The following is an 18,385-nucleotide window of genomic DNA, read 5'->3' as shown; positions in this document are numbered from 1 at the left end:
ATGTTTGGACCAGCTACTGAAAGAGGCAGCACCAGGTGTAAAAGGTTGCTTTCCCTTTTATTTTAAACAAAGGGATTTGGGTTGCCTTTTGTAGATATGTCAACAGAAAATAAAATAGCCTGGATACCGCTCATGACCAACCACATGCGGTAAGTTCACCTCATCATCAACATTCTGAAACAGCTATCGAGCTGAAGGACCCTGAAGGAATGCGGCGTCCCCAGCTCTTGCCACACATGAAATCCCGCACAGGCAAAGTCCGATTTGTTTGTCACGCATCAGAAGCCCTTCCAGCTTCCTCAGTTCCTCTCCAATGTCCGGGCAAGGGAAAGCACGGCCACGCCACAAAACCAGACGTACAGTGCGCTGCCTTTGGAGCACCTCTCAGCAAGCATTCCCGCTGCTTCCTTTGGCCTTTGAGGCTTAGCGCTCAAGCCCTCACCGTTTCTTTTTGCTTTCCTTCTTGGCTTTCTTGCTTAGCTGTGCAGCACTTGCCTTTGGTTTCTTCACCGTCTCCCAAGTCTTAGACTCCAAGCCGTCCCAGTCCTACAGGAATCAATTCACAAACAGTCAGGGAACTTTCTGACAATTGCCTGACAGCTCGCTTTGGGAGCTCAAGACACCTGACTGGGCAGCTTTGGGTGCCACTGCTGCACACTGCCTTCCTGACATCAGGGCACAACAGAAACTCCACCTCTCTCTTGTTCCCCAAAATCCCACGGAAGCTACAGTCTACAGGCCTTGCCTGCAAGGCAGTCCCTGCACAGGGGGACGCCCTGCCTGCCACTCACAGCCCACACAAGCAGCAGCACCAGCAGCACCAGCAGCAGCACCACGATAAGATGAGCTTGCACCTCCAGGCTCCTTGCGTGCCACCAGGAACAGCACGCACGCCCAAGGAAGGACAGAACAAACTGCCGCACTCTCAGCAATGCCGCGGCGCGCTACCGTAGGCCACGGCTCCAGCTGCTTCCCTCCCAGCCCATTTCCTCAGCATTTCTATCAACCTCTATCAAACAGAGCGCTACTTACTGTCTCTGGGCACTTGGGAACTGGCAGGGTTATGGCCAGCACGCACACAAGCTGGAAAACGGCTCCAAAGAAGAGGCCGGAGCGCAGCACGTTCTCCATCAGCGTGGGCTCCAGGATCTCACGGGGCGAGAAATGCACTTCAGCGGCCATAGCGCAGACAGCCTGCTGCTCTGCTGCTCTCCAGGAGGCTGCTTTCTACAAGGGGGAAACGAGAGCCATCATTCCATTCCTGCGCTCCGACGCTGTGACTTCCTGCTAGCAAAACCTCCCAGCCTGACTCACAGACGTGCTCTGAACATATCTTTGGTCTTCCGACCCAACCACAAGGAGGGACGCCAAACTTGCATTTCAGCAACAGCTGAACACGCAAGAATCAACTTCTCCCTGAGCTTGATCACACACGCACGACCACTGTCTCATGAACACTAACAACAAGAGTATTCATACCATCACTTGCACATTTGCATCTACCTGGCTACGTACGTGTTCACGGCCTTGCTGCTGCTGTGCCGGACGGCACCAAGCACAGCAATAAAGCACGCAGAAAGCCCATCTGCTCAGGACAGGGGGATGAGCTGGGCTCACGCCTAAGCACTGCTTACTGCAAAGGAAGGCACACCTACCTGGCAACAGCCACGCAGGATGCTCGAGACACAGTCACACACTGTTCTCCTGAGGCCCAACGCAAGGTCGCAGCCACTCACACTCTGCTCCTCGACGGTCTGCAACACAAAAGTCACAAGCTGCAAATTCAATCCATCCAAGATGCCATCGGGCCTCCGTGCTCACAGCACTCGCACTCATGTCTTCGCACGATCAATCAGCCGTGTGCTTACCGAGTGAGCGCTGCTCACTTCCACCTGACACCAGCAATCAACCCCTAACTGTCAAGTATGAACAGGAACCTATGCCTAACACTAAAAGACTACAACTAACCTATGCCTAACTCGAACAGAAGAACAGGAACCTATGCCTAACACTAAAAGACTACAACTAACCTATGCCTAACTCGAACAGAAGAACAGGAACCTATGCCTAACTCGAACAGAAGAACAGGAACCTATGCCTAACACTAAAAGACTACGAGTAACCTATGCCTAACTCTAAAACATGAACAATAACCTACTCCTAACACTAACACTAAACTTAACACTAAAATCAACAAGAAAAACAGGGACGGGGACATAACAGGGTGAAGATGGAGCTGGGGGCCCGCAGAATTGGCTCCAGAGGAGGAGCTGATGGAAACTAATGCCACCCAGCTAATGCTGGGGGCGGGGGACGCGCAGCGGGTAGGGAGCCGAGTGCCTGGACCAGCGGCGGTGGGACGGCGCCGATGCGGGGCCTGGCACGGTGGTGTGGTGCCAGGCCAGCTGTGCCGCAGGCGGATCCACCTCCATGGGCTCATCCGGAGGTGGATCCACCTCCATGGGCTCATCCGGAGGTGGATCCACCTCCATGGGCTCCATGGAGGTGGTCACAGCGCTGGTCCAGGCGCGATGGAAACGCACTCTCTTTTCCTTCCTCCTCCGCTTGATCTTCAAGGCGGCCCCCCTCCTCCTCTTCGCTTCTGGGGCCCCCAGCTCTCCCTTCCTATTGGAAATTGGGCAAGCTTCGCCCCTCGCTCTCTTTGCTCCTGACATGGCTGCCAGAGCTCTCAGAGGCGAGTGCGTTGGCCGGGGCAGCGGTGACCAAGGTGACGGCTGTGATGCGGCGAAGGTTCTAAAATGGCAGCCGCACTGCTGGCCATGGCGTTCCACATAGCATGAGGAGGGGGCTGCAGGACAGGGCACGGGACGGCAGCTAGAAGGCACCCCCTGTGCCCAGCGGGCAGCCCTTCTCTCCGGCAAGCAAGAGGCCACACAGGAGCCGGCCCCGAGAAAAGGGCCCTCGGCCTCCTTCATCCTCTCCCTTCTTCCACACGGGAATCTCTTGCGGCTGGCACACGCAGCACACAGCGCCATGTTCAGGGGCCTCCCGAGCCCAGCGCCAACAACAGCAGGCTCCAAAGCGCACCTCACCACGCCTGCCTCCTGGCACACACAAGCTCCGCTTTCCACCTTAGCATCCAGCGCCTCTTCTTGCGCCTCACGGCTGGGGATTCAACCATTCCCTACCAGAAATACCGCCAGCTGCATTGTCATTACAATCACTCTGACTCCATTCCAAACCCGCGCACAATGCTGGCACACACACACGGGGCCACCCTGGCTCACCCATGCTTCGCGGGGACCCACACAACAGCATGAGCAAAGCACGCAGAAACGTGCCACGCTCCTGACTGATGCCAGTCTGAAAATCTCCCTCTCCCTCCCCCCCAGCCTACTAAGGCAGCAGTTCTCCCAAGCAACAAACACAATCACACACAACTGCAGCCCTGGCTCGGCCCGACAACGGACGTCCACAGGAAGCACATCCTCACAGAATCACAGAATGGCCCAGCTTGGAAGGCACCTCAAGGGTCATGAATCTCCAAGCCCCCTGCCACATGCAGGGCCACTAGCCTTCATGTTTAATACCAGACCAGGCTGCCCAGGGCCCCATCCAATCTGGCCTTGAACACCTCCAGGGATGGGGCATCCACCACCTCTCTGGGCAGCCTGTTCCAGCACCTCACCATTCTCATAGTAAAGAACTTCCCCCTGATACCCAACCTAAATCTTCCCCCCTTCAACTTAAAACCATTTCCCCTTGTCCTGCAGTTATCTACCCTTGTAAAGAGTTGACTCCCCTCCTGTTTGTAGGCTCCCTTTAGGTACTGGAACGCTGCAATGAGGTCACCCCGCAGCCTTCTTTTCCCCAGGCTGAACAAGCCCAGCTCCCTCAGCCTGTCTTTGTAGGGGAGGTGCTCCAGCCCTCCAATCATTTCTGTGGCTCTCCTCTGGACCCTCTCCAACAGCTCCCTGTCTTTCTTGCACTGGGGGCTCCAGACCTGGACACAGTACTCCAGAGGGGCCTCACAAGAGCAGAGTAGAAGGGGACAATCACCTCCCTGTCCCTGCTGGCCACCCCACTTCTGATGGAGCCCAGGATGCCACTGGCTTTCTGAGCTGCAAGGGCACACTGCTGGCTCATGTTAAGCTTTTCATCCATCAGGACCCCCAGGTCCTTCTCTGCAGGGCTGCTGTCAAGGACTGAATGCGTACAAGTCCATGGTGCCAGATGGTGTGCATCCCAGGATTCTGAAGGAGCTGGTTGAGGTAATTGCTGAGCTGCTCTCCATCATATTTGACAAGCCTTCTTCCAGCTCCGCACCCTCCGGCCAACACAGCACCCGGGCGCCTTGCTCCACTGCCCGCCCGGGCTTTGTGGCCACAACTAGGCCCTACGGGGCCTCCTCCTTCACACGCCCGAAACACCAACAAAGCTCCGCACTCGCACGGCCTTCCCTGAGAGGAAGCTGCCCCCCGACCCCGCACCACTCGCCGGCGCCGCACGCATCGCCTCTGCGTGCCGGCAGCACCGCCAGCTCCTCCCCCGAGCGCCCCTCCATGCCCCCGCACCGAGGCCCGACCCCGCTCCCAGCACACAGCCCGCTCCTCCCGCCCCGCTCACCGGCCCGGCGCCGCCATGCCGCGCTGCCCCGGAAGTGCTCTCCGCCGCCACGAAGCACTTCCTGCCCCGGCCCTACCAACCGCCTGCGGCCTCACGTTGCTAAGGCCGGCCTGGGGGCGGCCCGGGGCCTGCAGGAGGGGGAGCGGCAGCTGCGGGGGTCCGCTGCCGGATTCCCCTCGGCTGGCGCCGGCGGCATGCAACTTGTCTTCTTCTCCTTCTCTGCCTTTTCCCTTTGCCCCCTTTTGCTTTCCTTTGCCTTTCTTTTCTTTTCCTTGCTTCTCTTTTCTCTTCCTTTCCTTTTCTCTTTCTCTCTTCCCCTTCACATTTCCCTTTCTCTTTCCTTTCATTTCTTACTTTCTTCCCCTCCTCTCCCCTCCCTTCCCTTTGCTTTCTGTCCACACTCAGTCTGCACATCTGCAATGGACATGCCTGGAGAAGATCACCTACGCAGGCAATAAATGGCTTGTGCTCTGCTTCACTGCTTTGTGCTCTTGAAAGACACTCATTTGTTTTGCCCTTTCCTAACCCCCAAGTATCAGGAGGGCCCGGCTGCCTTTGCTGCGGAGCCTTATCACCCCACAGTCTGAAGACTTGGGGGAAAAGCTCAGCAGCTACGTAGCTGCCAAGGCAAGATTTCATGCCCTGGCCTTCATACAGCCCGGCTCTCCCCGCTCTGCTCTGCGCTCCTGCCATCCCCTGCAGCCCCTGTTCTGCCACAAACACGAGCGCGGCTCGGGCCCAACGCCCTCCCTGCTGCACGCCCTCTCACGACCCCATGTGCTGCACCCACACCACTGCCCCAGCCCCGCAGCCCTCCTGCCCACAGCGCAGCCCCACGCACCGGGCTCGGCCCCAGCCCCCACCAGCTGATGGAGGTGACTCAGCCCCCGCTGCATCCACACCCAAACCTAACACGCACTAACCGCTCCTCAATACTCCGTTTCCCTCCTTGGCAGCCAGCTCCTTGGCTGCACGCAGCCCGACAATCCGCTCTTTCCCCTCCAGCAGGGCAGTAGGCAGGCAGGCGGGCAGGCAGGCAGGCAGCAGAAGGCAGTGCCGTGTAGCACGCTGGACCCAGTGCACCGTGCAGGCTCCTTCGTGGAAGGAGGAAGACGCCGACGCGCCAAGCCAAAATGGCAGGCAGACACTCTTGACGTGCAGCCTCTCCTCTGCTCTCCTCTCCTCTCCTCTCCTCTCTCGGGCTCCGGCTCAGCAAGGTGCCCTCGCAGCACCCAGACGCTCAACACGCGGCGCTGCCCATGACGCGCTCAAAGCCATTGCAGCTGAAGCAGCGCAGCACGGCTCGCTGCCCTCCCAGCTCACGCCTGAGCTCTGGGCCCGAGGCGCGCTCACCTGCAGCCCTCCCGCTGCCCTCTCCTCCTGCCCCACTCCCAGCGCTGCTCTTCACACCAGCCCACCCGCACTTGAACTCCTCGCGGCTCAACGGGAGCCTGACGTGCAGGCCACGGCTGCCCGCAGCTGCAGCTGGCCTTCCCAGGGCAAGCAGGAACAGTCAGTGCTACACAAGGCTGAAAAAGCCACCAGGCAAGCTGGAGAGACAAGCTCAAGGGGCTGAGTGCAGGGACACCTTGCTTCCTTGCGCGCTGCTTCCTCTCCTTTTGTTGCTCTCGGGCCTCACAGAGCAAGCTGATGCTCACACGCTTCGCTAGCACTTACGCTTTGGCTGAAAGGCCACCACTTGGCAAGACCAACATGGAAACGCGGGAAAAGCAGCTCCATCTCCACAGAGGGACGTGAAGCCGGCCGGTTCATCGCCCTGCCACTGCCAGCCCAAGCCAGGCATGTTTGGACCAGCTACTGAAAGAGGCAGCACCAGGTGTAAAAGGTTGCTTTCCCTTTTATTTTAAACAAAGGGATTTGGGTTGCCTTTTGTAGATATGTCAACAGAAAATAAAATAGCCTGGATACCGCTCATGACCAACCACATGCGGTAAGTTCACCTCATCATCAACATTCTGAAACAGCTATCGAGCTGAAGGACCCTGAAGGAATGCAGCGTCCCCAGCTCTTGCCACACATGAAATCCCGCACAGGCAAAGTCCGATTTGTTTGTCACGCATCAGAAGCCCTTCCAGCTTCCTCAGTTCCTCTCCAATGTCCGGGCAAGGGAAAGCACGGCCACGCCACAAAACCAGACGTACAGTGCGCTGCCTTTGGAGCACCTCTCAGCAAGCATTCCCGCTGCTTCCTTTGGCCTTTGAGGCTTAGCGCTCAAGCCCTCACCGTTTCTTTTTGCTTTCCTTCTTGGCTTTCTTGCTTAGCTGTGCAGCACTTGCCTTTGGTTTCTTCACCGTCTCCCAAGTCTTAGACTCCAAGCCGTCCCAGTCCTACAGGAATCAATTCACAAACAGTCAGGGAACTTTCTGACAATTGCCTGACAGCTCGCTTTGGGAGCTCAAGACACCTGACTGGGCAGCTTTGGGTGCCACTGCTGCACACTGCCTTCCTGACATCAGGGCACAACAGAAACTCCACCTCTCTCTTGTTCCCCAAAATCCCACGGAAGCTACAGTCTACAGGCCTTGCCTGCAAGGCAGTCCCTGCACAGGGGGACGCCCTGCCTGCCACTCACAGCCCACACAAGCAGCAGCACCAGCAGCACCAGCAGCAGCACCACGATAAGATGAGCTTGCACCTCCAGGCTCCTTGCGTGCCACCAGGAACAGCACGCACGCCCAAGGAAGGACAGAACAAACTGCCGCACTCTCAGCAATGCCGCGGCGCGCTACCGTAGGCCACGGCTCCAGCTGCTTCCCTCCCAGCCCATTTCCTCAGCATTTCTATCAACCTCTATCAAACAGAGCGCTACTTACTGTCTCTGGGCACTTGGGAACTGGCAGGGTTATGGCCAGCACGCACACAAGCTGGAAAACGGCTCCAAAGAAGAGGCCGGAGCGCAGCACGTTCTCCATCAGCGTGGGCTCCGGGATCTCACGGGGCGAGAAATGCACTTCAGTGGCCATAGCGCAGACAGCCTGCTGCTCTGCTGCTCTCCAGGAGGCTGCTTTCTACAAGGGGGAAACGAGAGCCATCATTCCATTCGTGCGCTCCGACGCTGTGACTTCCTGCTAGCAAAACCTCCCAGCCTGACTCACAGACGTGCTCTGAACATATCTTTGGTCTTCCGACCCAACCACAAGCAGGGACGCCAAACTTGCATTTCAGCAACAGCTGAACACGCAAGAATCAACTTCTCCCTGAGCTTGATCACACACGCACGACCACTGTCTCATGAACACTAACAACAAGAGTATTCATACCATCACTTGCACATTTGCATCTACCTGGCTACGTACGTGTTCACGGCCTTGCTGCTGCTGTGCCGGACGGCACCAAGCACACCAATAAAGCATGCAGAAAGCCCATCTGCTCAGGACAGGGGGATGAGCTGGGCTCACGCCTAAGCACTGCTTACTGCAAAGGAAGGCACACCTACCTGGCAACGGCCACGCAGGATGCTCGAGACACAGTCACACACTGTTCTCCTGAGGCCCAACGCAAGGTCGCAGCCACTCACACTCTGCTCCTCGACGGTCTGCAACACAAAAGTCACAAGCTGCAAATTCAATCCATCCAAGATGCCATCGGGCCTCCGTGCTCACGGCACTCGCACTCATGTCTTCGCACGATCAATCAGCCGTGTGCTTACCGAGTGAGCGCTGCTCACTTCCACCTGACACCAGCAATCGACCCCTAACTGTCAAGTATGAACAGGAACCTATGCCTAACACTAAAAGACTACAACTAACCTATGCCTAACTCGAACAGAAGAACAGGAACCTATGCCTAACACTAAAAGACTACGAGTAACCTATGCCTAACTCTAAAACATGAACAATAACCTACTCCTAACACTAACACTAAACTTAACACTAAAATCAACAAGAAAAACAGGGACGGGGACATAACAGGGTGAAGATGGAGCTGGGGGCCCGCAGAATTGGCTCCAGAGGAGGAGCTGATGGAAACTAATGCCACCCAGCTAATGCTGGGGGCGGGGGGCCGCGCAGCGGGTAGGGAGCCGAGCGCCTGGACCAGCGGCGGTGGGACGGCGCCGATGCGGGGCCTGGCACGGTGGTGTGGTGCCAGGCCAGCTGTGCCGCAGGCGGATCCACCTCCATGGGCTCATCCGGAGGTGGATCCACCTCCATGGGCTCATCCGGAGGTGGATCCACCTCCATGGGCTCCACGGAGGTGGTCACAGCGCTGGTCCAGGCGCGATGGAAACGCACTCTCTTTTCCTTCCTCCTCCGCTTGATCTTAAAGGCGGCCCCCCTCCTCCTCTTCGCTTCTGGGGCCCCCAGCTCTCCCTTCCTATTGGAAATTGGGCAAGCTTCGCCCCTCGCTCTCTTTGCTCCTGACATGGCTGCCAGAGCTCTCAGAGGCGAGTGCGTTGGCCGGGGCAGCGGTGACCAAGGTGACGGCTGTGATGCGGCGAAGGTTCTAAAATGGCAGCCGCACTGCTGGCCATGGCGTTCCACATAGCATGAGGAGGGGGCTGCAGGACAGGGCACGGGACGGCAGCTAGAAGGCACCCCCTGTGCCCAGCGGGCAGCCCTTCTCTCCGGCAAGCAAGAGGCCACACAGGAGCCGGCCCCGAGAAAAGGGCCCTCGGCCTCCTTCATCCTCTCCCTTCTTCCACACGGGAATCTCTTGGGGCTGGCACACGCAGCACACAGCGCCATGTTCAGGGGCCTCCCGAGCCCAGCACCAACAACAGCAGGCTCCAAAGCGCACCTCACCACGCCTGCCTCCTGGCACACACAAGCTCCGCTTTCCACCTTAGCATCCAGCGCCTCTTCTTGCGCCTCACGGCTGGGGATTCAACCATTCCCTACCAGAAATACCGCCAGCTGCATTGTCATTACAATCACTCTGACTCCATTCCAAACCCGCGCACAATGCTGGCACACACACACGGGGCCACCCTGGCTCACCCATGCTTCGCGGGGACCCACACAACAGCATGAGCAAAGCACGCAGAAACGTGCCGCGCTCCTGACTGATGCCAGTCTGAAAATCTCCCTCTCCCTCCCCCCCAGCCTACTAAGGCAGCACTTCTCCCAAGCAACAAACACAATCACACACAACTGCAGCCCTGGCTCGGCCCGACAACGGACGTCCACAGGAAGCACATCTTCACAGAATCACAGAATGGCCCAGCTTGGAAGGCACCTCAAGGATCATGAATCTCCAAGCCCCCTGCCACATGCAGGGCCACTAGCCTTCATGTTTAATACCAGACCAGGCTGCCCAGGGCCCCATCCAATCTGGCCTTGAACACCTCCAGGGATGGGGCATCCACCACCTCTCTGGGCAGCCTGTTCCAGCACCTCACCATTCTCATAGTAAAGAACTTCCCCCTGATACCCAACCTAAATCTTCCCCCCTTCAACTTAAAACCATTTCCCCTTGTCCTGCAGTTATCTACCCTTGTAAAGAGTTGACTCCCCTCCTGTTTGTAGGCTCCCTTTAGGTACTGGAACGCTGCAATGAGGTCACCCCGCAGCCTTCTTTTCCCCAGGCTGAACAAGCCCAGCTCCCTCAGCCTGTCTTTGTAGGGGAGGTGCTCCAGCCCTCCAATCATTTCTGTGGCCCTCCTCTGGACCCTCTCCAACAGCTCCCTGTCTTTCTTGTACTGGGGGCTCCAGACCTGGACACAGTACTCCAGAGGGGCCTCACAAGAGCAGAGTAGAAGGGGACAATCACCTCCCTGTCCCTGCTGGCCACCCCTCTTCTGATGGAGCCCAAGATGCCACTGGCTTTCTGAGCTGCAAAGGCACACTGCTGGCTCATGTTAAGCTTTTCATCCATCAGGACCCCCAGGTCCTTCTCTGCAGGGCTGCTGTCAAGGACTGAATGCGTACAAGTCCATGGTGCCAGATGGTGTGCATCCCAGGATTCTGAAGGAGCTGGTTGAGGTAATTGCTGAGCTGCTCTCCATCATATTTGACAAACCTTCTTCCAGCTCCGCACCCTCCGGCCAACACAGCACCCGGGCGCCTTGCTCCACTGCCCGCCCGGGCTTTGTGGCCACAACTAGGCCCTACGGGGCCTCCTCCTTCACACGCCCGAAACACCAACAAAGCTCCGCACTCGCACGGCCTTCCCTGAGAGGAAGCTGCCCCCCGACCCCGCACCACTCGCCGGCGCCGCACGCATCGCCTCTGCGTGCCGGCAGCACCGCCAGCTCCTCCCCCGAGCGCCCCTCCATGCCCCCGCACCGAGGCCCGACCCCGCTCCCAGCACACAGCCCGCTCCTCCCGGCCCCGCTCACCGGCCCGGCGCCGCCATGCCGCGCTGCCCCGGAAGTGCTCTCCGCCGCCACGAAGCACTTCCTGCCCCGGCCCTACCAACCGCCTGCGGCCTCACGTTGCTAAGGCCGGCCTGGGGGCGGCCCGGGGCCTGCAGGAGGGGGAGCGGCAGCTGCGGGGGTCCGCTGCCGGATTCCCCTCGGCTGGCGCCGGCGGCATGCAACTTGTCTTCTTCTCCTTCTCTGCCTTTTCCCTTTGCCCCCTTTTGCTTTCCTTTGCCTTTCTTTTCTTTGCCTTGCTTCTCTTTTCTCTTCCTTTCCTTTTCTCTTTCTCTCTTCCCCTTCACATTTCCCTTTCTCTTTCCTTTCATTTCTTACTTTCTTCCCCTCCTCTCCCTTCCCTTCCCCTCCCCTCCCTTCCCTTTGCTTTCTGTCCACACTCAGTCTGCACATCTCCAATGGACATGCCTGGAGAAGATCACCTACGCAGGCAATAAATGCCTTGTGCTCTGCTTCACTGCTTTGTGCTCTTGAAAGACACTCATTTGTTTTGCCCTTTCCTAACCCCCAAGTATCACGAGGGCCCGGCTGCCTTTGCTGCGGAGCCTTATCACCCCACAGTCTGAAGACTTGGGGGAAAAGCTCAGCAGCTACGTAGCTGCCAAGGCAAGATTTCATGCCCTGGCCTTCATACAGCCCGGCTCTCCCCGCTCTGCTCTGCGCTCCTGCCATCCCCTGCAGCCCCTGTGCTGCCACAAACACGAGCGCGGCTCGGGCCCAACGCCCTCCCTGCTGCACGCCCTCTCACGACCCCATGTGCTGCACCCACACCACTGCCCCAGCCCCGCAGCCCTCCTGCCCACAGCGCAGCCCCATGCACCGCGCTCGGCCCCAGCCCCCACCAGCTGATGGAGGTGACTCAGCCCCCGCTGCATCCACACCCAAACCTAACACGCACTAACCGCTCCTCAATACTCCGTTTCCCTCCTTGGCAGCCAGCTCCTTGGCTGCACGCAGCCCGACAATCCGCTCTTTCCCCTCCAGCAGGGCAGTAGGCAGGCAGGCGGGCAGGCAGGCAGGCAGCAGAAGGCAGTGCCGTGGAGCACGCTGGACCCAGTGCACCGTGCAGGCTCCTTCGTGGAAGGAGGAAGACGCCGACGCGCCAAGCCAAAATGGCAGGCAGACACTCTTGACGTGCAGCCTCTCCTCTGCTCTCCTCTCCTCTCCTGTCCTCTCTCGGGCTCCGGCTCAGCAAGGTGCCCTCGCAGCACCCAGACGCTCAACACGCGGCGCTGCCCATGACGCGCTCAGAGCCATTGCAGCTGAAGCAGCGCAGCACGGCTCGCTGCCCTCCCGGCTCACGCCTGAGCTCTGGGCCCGAGGCGCGCTCACCTGCAGCCCTCCCGCTGCCCTCTCCTCCTGCCCCACTCCCAGCGCTGCTCTTCACACCAGCCCACCCGCACTTGAACTCCTCGCGGCTCAACGGGAGCCTGACGTGCAGGCCACGGCTGCCCGCAGCTGCAGCTGGCCTTCCCAGGGCAAGCAGGAACAGTCAGTGCTACACAAGGCTGAAAAAGCCACCAGGCAAGCTGGAGAGACAAGCTCAAGGGGCTGAGTGCAGGGACACCTTGCTTCCTCGCGCGCTGCTTCCTCTCCTTTTCTTGCTCTCAGGCCTCACAGAGCAAGCTGATGCTCACACGCTTCGCTAGCACTTACGCGTTGGCTGAAAGGCCACCACTTGGCAAGACCAACATGGAAACGCGGGAAAAGCAGCTCCATCTCCACGGAGGGACGTGAAGCCGGCCGGTTCATCGCCCTGCCACTGCCAGCCCAAGCCAGGCATGTTTGGACCAGCTACTGAAAGAGGCAGCACCAGGTGTAAAAGGTTGCTTTCCCTTTTATTTTAAACAAAGGGATTTGGGTTGCCTTTTGTAGATATGTCAACAGAAAATAAAATAGCCTGGATACCGCTCATGACCAACCACATGCGGTAAGTTCACCTCATCATCAACATTCTGAAACAGCTATCGAGCTGAAGGACCCTGAAGGAATGCGGCGTCCCCAGCTCTTGCCACACATGAAATCCCGCACAGGCAAAGTCCGATTTGTTTGTCACGCATCAGAAGCCCTTCCAGCTTCCTCAGTTCCTCTCCAATGTCCGGGCAAGGGAAAGCACGGCCACGCCACAAAACCAGACGTACAGTGCGCTGCCTTTGGAGCACCTCTCAGCAAGCATTCCCGCTGCTTCCTTTGGCCTTTGAGGCTTAGCGCTCAAGCCCTCACCGTTGCTTTTTGCTTTCCTTCTTGGCTTTCTTGCTTAGCTGTGCAGCACTTGCCTTTGGTTTCTTCACCGTCTCCCAACTCTTAGACTCCAAGCCGTCCCAGTCCTACAGGAATCAATTCACAAACAGTCAGGGAACTTTCTGACAATTGCCTGACAGCTCGCTTTGGGAGCTCAAGACACCTGACTGGGCAGCTTTGGGTGCCACTGCTGCACACTGCCTTCCTGACATCAGGGCACAACAGAAACTCCACCTCTCTCTTGTTCCCCAAAATCCCACGGAAGCTACAGTCTACAGGCCTTGCCTGCAAGGCAGTCCCTGCACAGGGGGACGCCCTGCCTGCCACTCACAGCCCACACAAGCAGCAGCACCAGCAGCACCAGCAGCAGCACCACGATAAGATGAGCTTGCACCTCCAGGCTCCTTGCGTGCCACCAGGAACAGCACGCACGCCCAAGGAAGGACAGAACAAACTGCCGCACTCTCAGCAATGCCGCGGCGCGCTACCGTAGGCCACGGCTCCAGCTGCTTCCCTCCCAGCCCATTTCCTCAGCATTTCTATCAACCTCTATCAAACAGAGCGCTACTTACTGTCTCTGGGCACTTGGGAACTGGCAGGGTTATGGCCAGCACGCACACAAGCTGGAAAACAGCTCCAAAGAAGAGGCCGGAGTGCAGCACGTTCTCCATCAGCGTGGGCTCAGGGATCTCACGGGGCGAGAAATGCAGTTCAGCGGCCATAGCGCAGACAGCCTGCTGCTCTGCTGCTCTCCAGGAGGCTGCTTTCTACAAGGGGGAAACGAGAGCCATCATTCCATTCGTGCGCTCCGACGCTGTGACTTCCTGCTAGCAAAACCTCCCAGCCTGACTCACAGACGTGCTCTGAACATATCCTTGGTCTTCCGACCCAACCACAAGCAGGGACGCCAAACTTGCATTTCAGCAACAGCTGAACACGCAAGAATCAACTTCTCCCTGAGCTTGATCACACACGCACGACCACTGTCTCATGAACACTAACAACAAGAGTATTCATACCATCACTTGCACATTTGCATCTACCTGGCTACGTACGTGTTCACGGCCTTGCTGCTGCTGTGCCGGACGGCACCAAGCACAGCAATAAAGCACGCAGAAAGCCCACCTGCTGAGGACAGGGGGATGAGCTGGGCTCACGCCTAAGCACTGCTTACTGCAAAGGAAGGCACACCTACCTGGCAACGGCCACGCAGGATGCTCGAGACACAGTCACACACTGTTCTCCTGAGGCCCAACGCAATGTCGCAGCCACTCACACTCTGCTCCTCGACGGTCTGCAACACAAAAGTCACAAGCTGCAAATTCAATCCATCCAAGATGCCATCGGGCCTCCGTGCTCACGGCACTCGCACTCATGTCTTCGCACGATCAATCAGCCGTGTGCTTACCGAGTGAGCGCTGCTCACTTCCACCTGACACCAGCAATCCACCCCTAACTGTCAAGTATGAACAGGAACCTATGCCTAACACTAAAAGACTACAACTAACCTATGCCTAACTCCAACAGAAGAACAGGAACCTATGCCTAACACTAAAAGACTACGAGTAACCTATGCCTAACTCTAAAACATGAACAATAACCTACTCCTAACACTAACACTAATCTTAACACTAAAATCAACAAGAAAAACAGGGACGGGGACATAACAGGGTGAAGATGGAGCTGGGGGCCCGCAGAATTGGCTCCAGAGGAGGAGCTGATGGAAACTAATGCCACCCAGCTAATGCTGGGGGCGGGGGCCGCGCAGCGGGTAGGGAGCCGAGCGCCTGGACCAGCGGCGGTGGGACGGCGCCGATGCGGGGCCTGGCACGGTGGTGTGGTGCCAGGCCAGCTGTGCCGCAGGCGGATCCACCTCCATGGGCTCATCCGGAGGTGGATCCACCTCCATGGGCTCATCCAGAGGTGGATCCACCTCCATGGGCTCCACGGAGGTGGTCACAGCGCTGGTCCAGGCGCGATGGAAACGCACTCTCTTTTCCTTCCTCCTCCGCTTGATCTTAAAGGCGGCCCCCCTCCTCCTCTTCGCTTCTGGGGTCCCCAGCTCTCCCTTCCTATTGGAAATTGGGCAAGCTTCGCCCCTCGCTCTCTTTGCTCCTGACATGGCTGCCAGAGCTCTCAGAGGCGAGTGCGTTGGCCGGGGCAGCGGTGACCAAGGTGACGGCTGTGATGCGGCGAAGGTTCTAAAATGGCAGCCGCACTGCTGGCCATGGCGTTCCACATAGCATGAGGAGGGGGCTGCAGGACAGGGCACGGGACGGCAGCTAGAAGGCACCCCCTGTGCCCAGCGGGCAGCCCTTCTCTCCGGCAAGCAAGAGGCCACACAGGAGCCGGCCCCGAGAAAAGGGCCCTCGGCCTCCTTCATCCTCTCCCTTCTTCCACACGGGAATCTCTTGCGGCTGGCACACGCAGCACACAGCGCCATGTTCAGGGGCCTCCCGAGCCCAGCGCCAACAACAGCAGGCTCCAAAGCGCACCTCACCACGCCTGCCTCCTGGCACACACAAGCTCCGCTTTCCACCTTAGCATCCAGCGCCTCTTCTTGCGCCTCACGGCTGGGGATTCAACCATTCCCTACCAGAAATACCGCCAGCTGCATTGTCATTACAATCACTCTGACTCCATTCCAAACCCGCGCACAATGCTGGCACACACACACGGGGCCACCCTGGCTCACCCATGCTTCGCGGGGACCCACACAACAGCATGAGCAAAGCACGCAGAAACGTGCCGCGCTCCTGACTGATGCCAGTCTGAAAATCTCCCTCTCCCTCCCCCCCAGCCTACTAAGGCAGCACTTCTCCCAAGCAACAAACACAATCACACACAACTGCAGCCCTGGCTCGGCCCGACAACGGACGTCCACAGGAAGCACATCTTCACAGAATCACAGAATGGCCCAGCTTGGAAGGCACCTCAAGGATCATGAATCTCCAAGCCCCCTGCCACATGCAGGGCCACTAGCCTTCATGTTTAATACCAGACCAGGCTGCCCAGGGCCCCATCCAATCTGGCCTTGAACACCTCCAGGGATGGGGCATCCACCACCTCTCTGGGCAGCCTGTTCCAGCACCTCACCATTCTCATAGTAAAGAACTTCCCCCTGATACCCAACCTAAATCTTCCCCCCTTCAACTTAAAACCATTTCCCCTTGTCCTGCAGTTATCTACCCTTGTAAAGAGTTGACTCCCCTCCTGTTTGTAGGCTCCCTTTAGGTACTGGAACGCTGCAATGAGGTCACCCCGCAGCCTTCTTTTCCCCAGGCTGAACAAGCCCAGCTCCCTCAGCCTGTCTTTGCAGGGGAGGTGCTCCAGCCCTCCAATCATTTCTGTGGCCCTCCTCTGGACCCTCTCCAACAGCTCCCTGTCTTTCTTGTACTGGGGGCTCCAGACCTGGACACAGTACTCCAGAGGGGCCTCACAAGAGCAGAGTAGAAGGGGACAATCACCTCCCTGTCCTTGCTGGCCACCCCTCTTCTGATGGAGCCCAGGATGCCACTTGCTTTCTGAGCTGCAAGGGCACACTGCTGGCTCATGTTAAGCTTTTCATCCATCAGGACCCCCAGGTCCTTCTCTGCAGGGCTGCTGTCAAGGACTGAATGCGTACAAGTCCATGGTGCCAGATGGTGTGCATCCCAGGATTCTGAAGGAGCTGGTTGAGGTAATTGCTGAGCTGCTCTCCATCATATTTGACAAACCTTCTTCCAGCTCCGCACCCTCCGGCCAACACAGCACCCGGGCGCCTTGCTCCACTGCCCGCCCGGGCTTTGTGGCCACAACTAGGCCCTACGGGGCCTCCTCCTTCACACGCCCGAAACACCAACAAAGCTCCGCACTCGCACGGCCTTCCCTGAGAGGAAGCTGCCCCCCGACCCCGCACCACTCGCCGGCGCCGCACGCATCGCCTCTGCGTGCCGGCAGCACCGCCAGCTCCTCCCCCGAGCGCCCCTCCATGCCCCCGCACCGAGGCCCGACCCCGCTCCCAGCACACAGCCCGCTCCTCCCGGCCCCGCTCACCGGCCCGGCGCCGCCATGCCGCGCTGCCCCGGAAGTGCTCTCCGCCGCCACGAAGCACTTCCTGCCCCGGCCCTACCAACCGCCTGCGGCCTCACGTTGCTAAGGCCGGCCTGGGGGCGGCCCGGGGCCTGCAGGAGGGGGAGCGGCAGCTGCGGGGGTCCGCTGCCGGATTCCCCTCGGCTGGCGCCGGCGGCATGCAACTTGTCTTCTTCTCCTTCTCTGCCTTTTCCCTTTGCCCCCTTTTGCTTTCCTTTGCCTTTCTTTTCTTTGCCTTGCTTCTCTTTTCTCTTCCTTTCCTTTTCTCTTTCTCTCTTCCCCTTCACATTTCCCTTTCTCTTTCCTTTCATTTCTTACTTTCTTCCCCTCCTCTCCCTTCCCTTCCCCTCCCCTCCCTTCCCTTTGCTTTCTGTCCACACTCAGTCTGCACATCTCCAATGGACATGCCTGGAGAAGATCACCTACGCAGGCAATAAATGCCTTGTGCTCTGCTTCACTGCTTTGTGCTCTTGAAAGACACTCATTTGTTTTGCCCTTTCCTAACCCCCAAGTATCACGAGGGCCCGGCTGCCTTTGCTGCGGAGCCTTATCACCCCACAGTCTGAAGACTTGGGGGAAAAGCTCAGCAGCTACGTAGCTGCCAAGGCAAGATTTCATGCCCTGGCCTTCATACAGCCCGGCTCTCCCCGCTCTGCTCTGCGCTCCTGCCATCCCCTGCAGCCCCTGTGCTGCCACAAACACGAGCGCGGCTCAGGCCCAACGCCCTCCCTGCTGCACGCCCTCTCACGGCCCCATGTGCTGCACCCACACCACTGCCCCAGCCCCGCAGCCCTCCTGCCCACAGCGCAGCCCCATGCACCGCGCTCGGCCCCAGCCCCCACCAGCTGATGGAGGTGACTCAGCCCCCGCTGCATCCACACCCAAACCTAACACGCACTAACCGCTCCTCAATACTCCGTTTCCCTCCTTGGCAGCCAGCTCCTTGGCTGCACGCAGCCCGACAATCCGCTCTTTCCCCTCCAGCAGGGCAGTAGGCAGGCAGGCGGGCAGGCAGGCAGGCAGCAGAAGGCAGTGCCGTGGAGCACGCTGGACCCAGTGCACCGTGCAGGCTCCTTCGTGGAAGGAGGAAGACGCCGACGCGCCAAGCCAAAATGGCAGGCAGACACTCTTGACGTGCAGCCTCTCCTCTGC

At 58.6% G+C, this 18,385-nt stretch overlaps 2 protein-coding genes across 2 annotated transcripts; both read right to left on the bottom strand.

Moving 5' to 3' along the window:
- Window positions 1-1,762: 1,762 nt before the first annotated feature.
- On the bottom strand, window positions 1,763-10,539 carry LOC125686156 (uncharacterized). Its single transcript, XM_048929875.1, has 2 exons — window positions 10,318-10,539; window positions 1,763-4,020 (listed from the first exon to the last, which is right to left on the bottom strand). The coding sequence occupies exon 2, from the start codon at window positions 2,994-2,996 to the stop codon at window positions 2,295-2,297; it is 702 nt and encodes a 233-aa protein (XP_048785832.1). The 5' UTR covers window positions 2,997-4,020; window positions 10,318-10,539; the 3' UTR covers window positions 1,763-2,294.
- LOC125686170 (protein MANBAL-like) lies at window positions 5,351-13,925 on the bottom strand. Its single transcript, XM_048929889.1, has 2 exons — window positions 13,735-13,925; window positions 5,351-6,935 (listed from the first exon to the last, which is right to left on the bottom strand). The coding sequence occupies exons 1-2, from the start codon at window positions 13,882-13,884 to the stop codon at window positions 6,828-6,830; spliced, it is 258 nt and encodes an 85-aa protein (XP_048785846.1). The 5' UTR covers window positions 13,885-13,925; the 3' UTR covers window positions 5,351-6,827.
- Between the last annotated feature and the right edge of the window lie 4,460 nt (window positions 13,926-18,385).

Source organism: Lagopus muta, chromosome 32, assembly GCF_023343835.1.
Source record: "Lagopus muta isolate bLagMut1 chromosome 32, bLagMut1 primary, whole genome shotgun sequence".
NCBI lineage: Eukaryota > Metazoa > Chordata > Aves > Galliformes > Phasianidae > Lagopus > Lagopus muta.
This window is presented reverse-complemented; position numbering and strand designations above follow the sequence as displayed.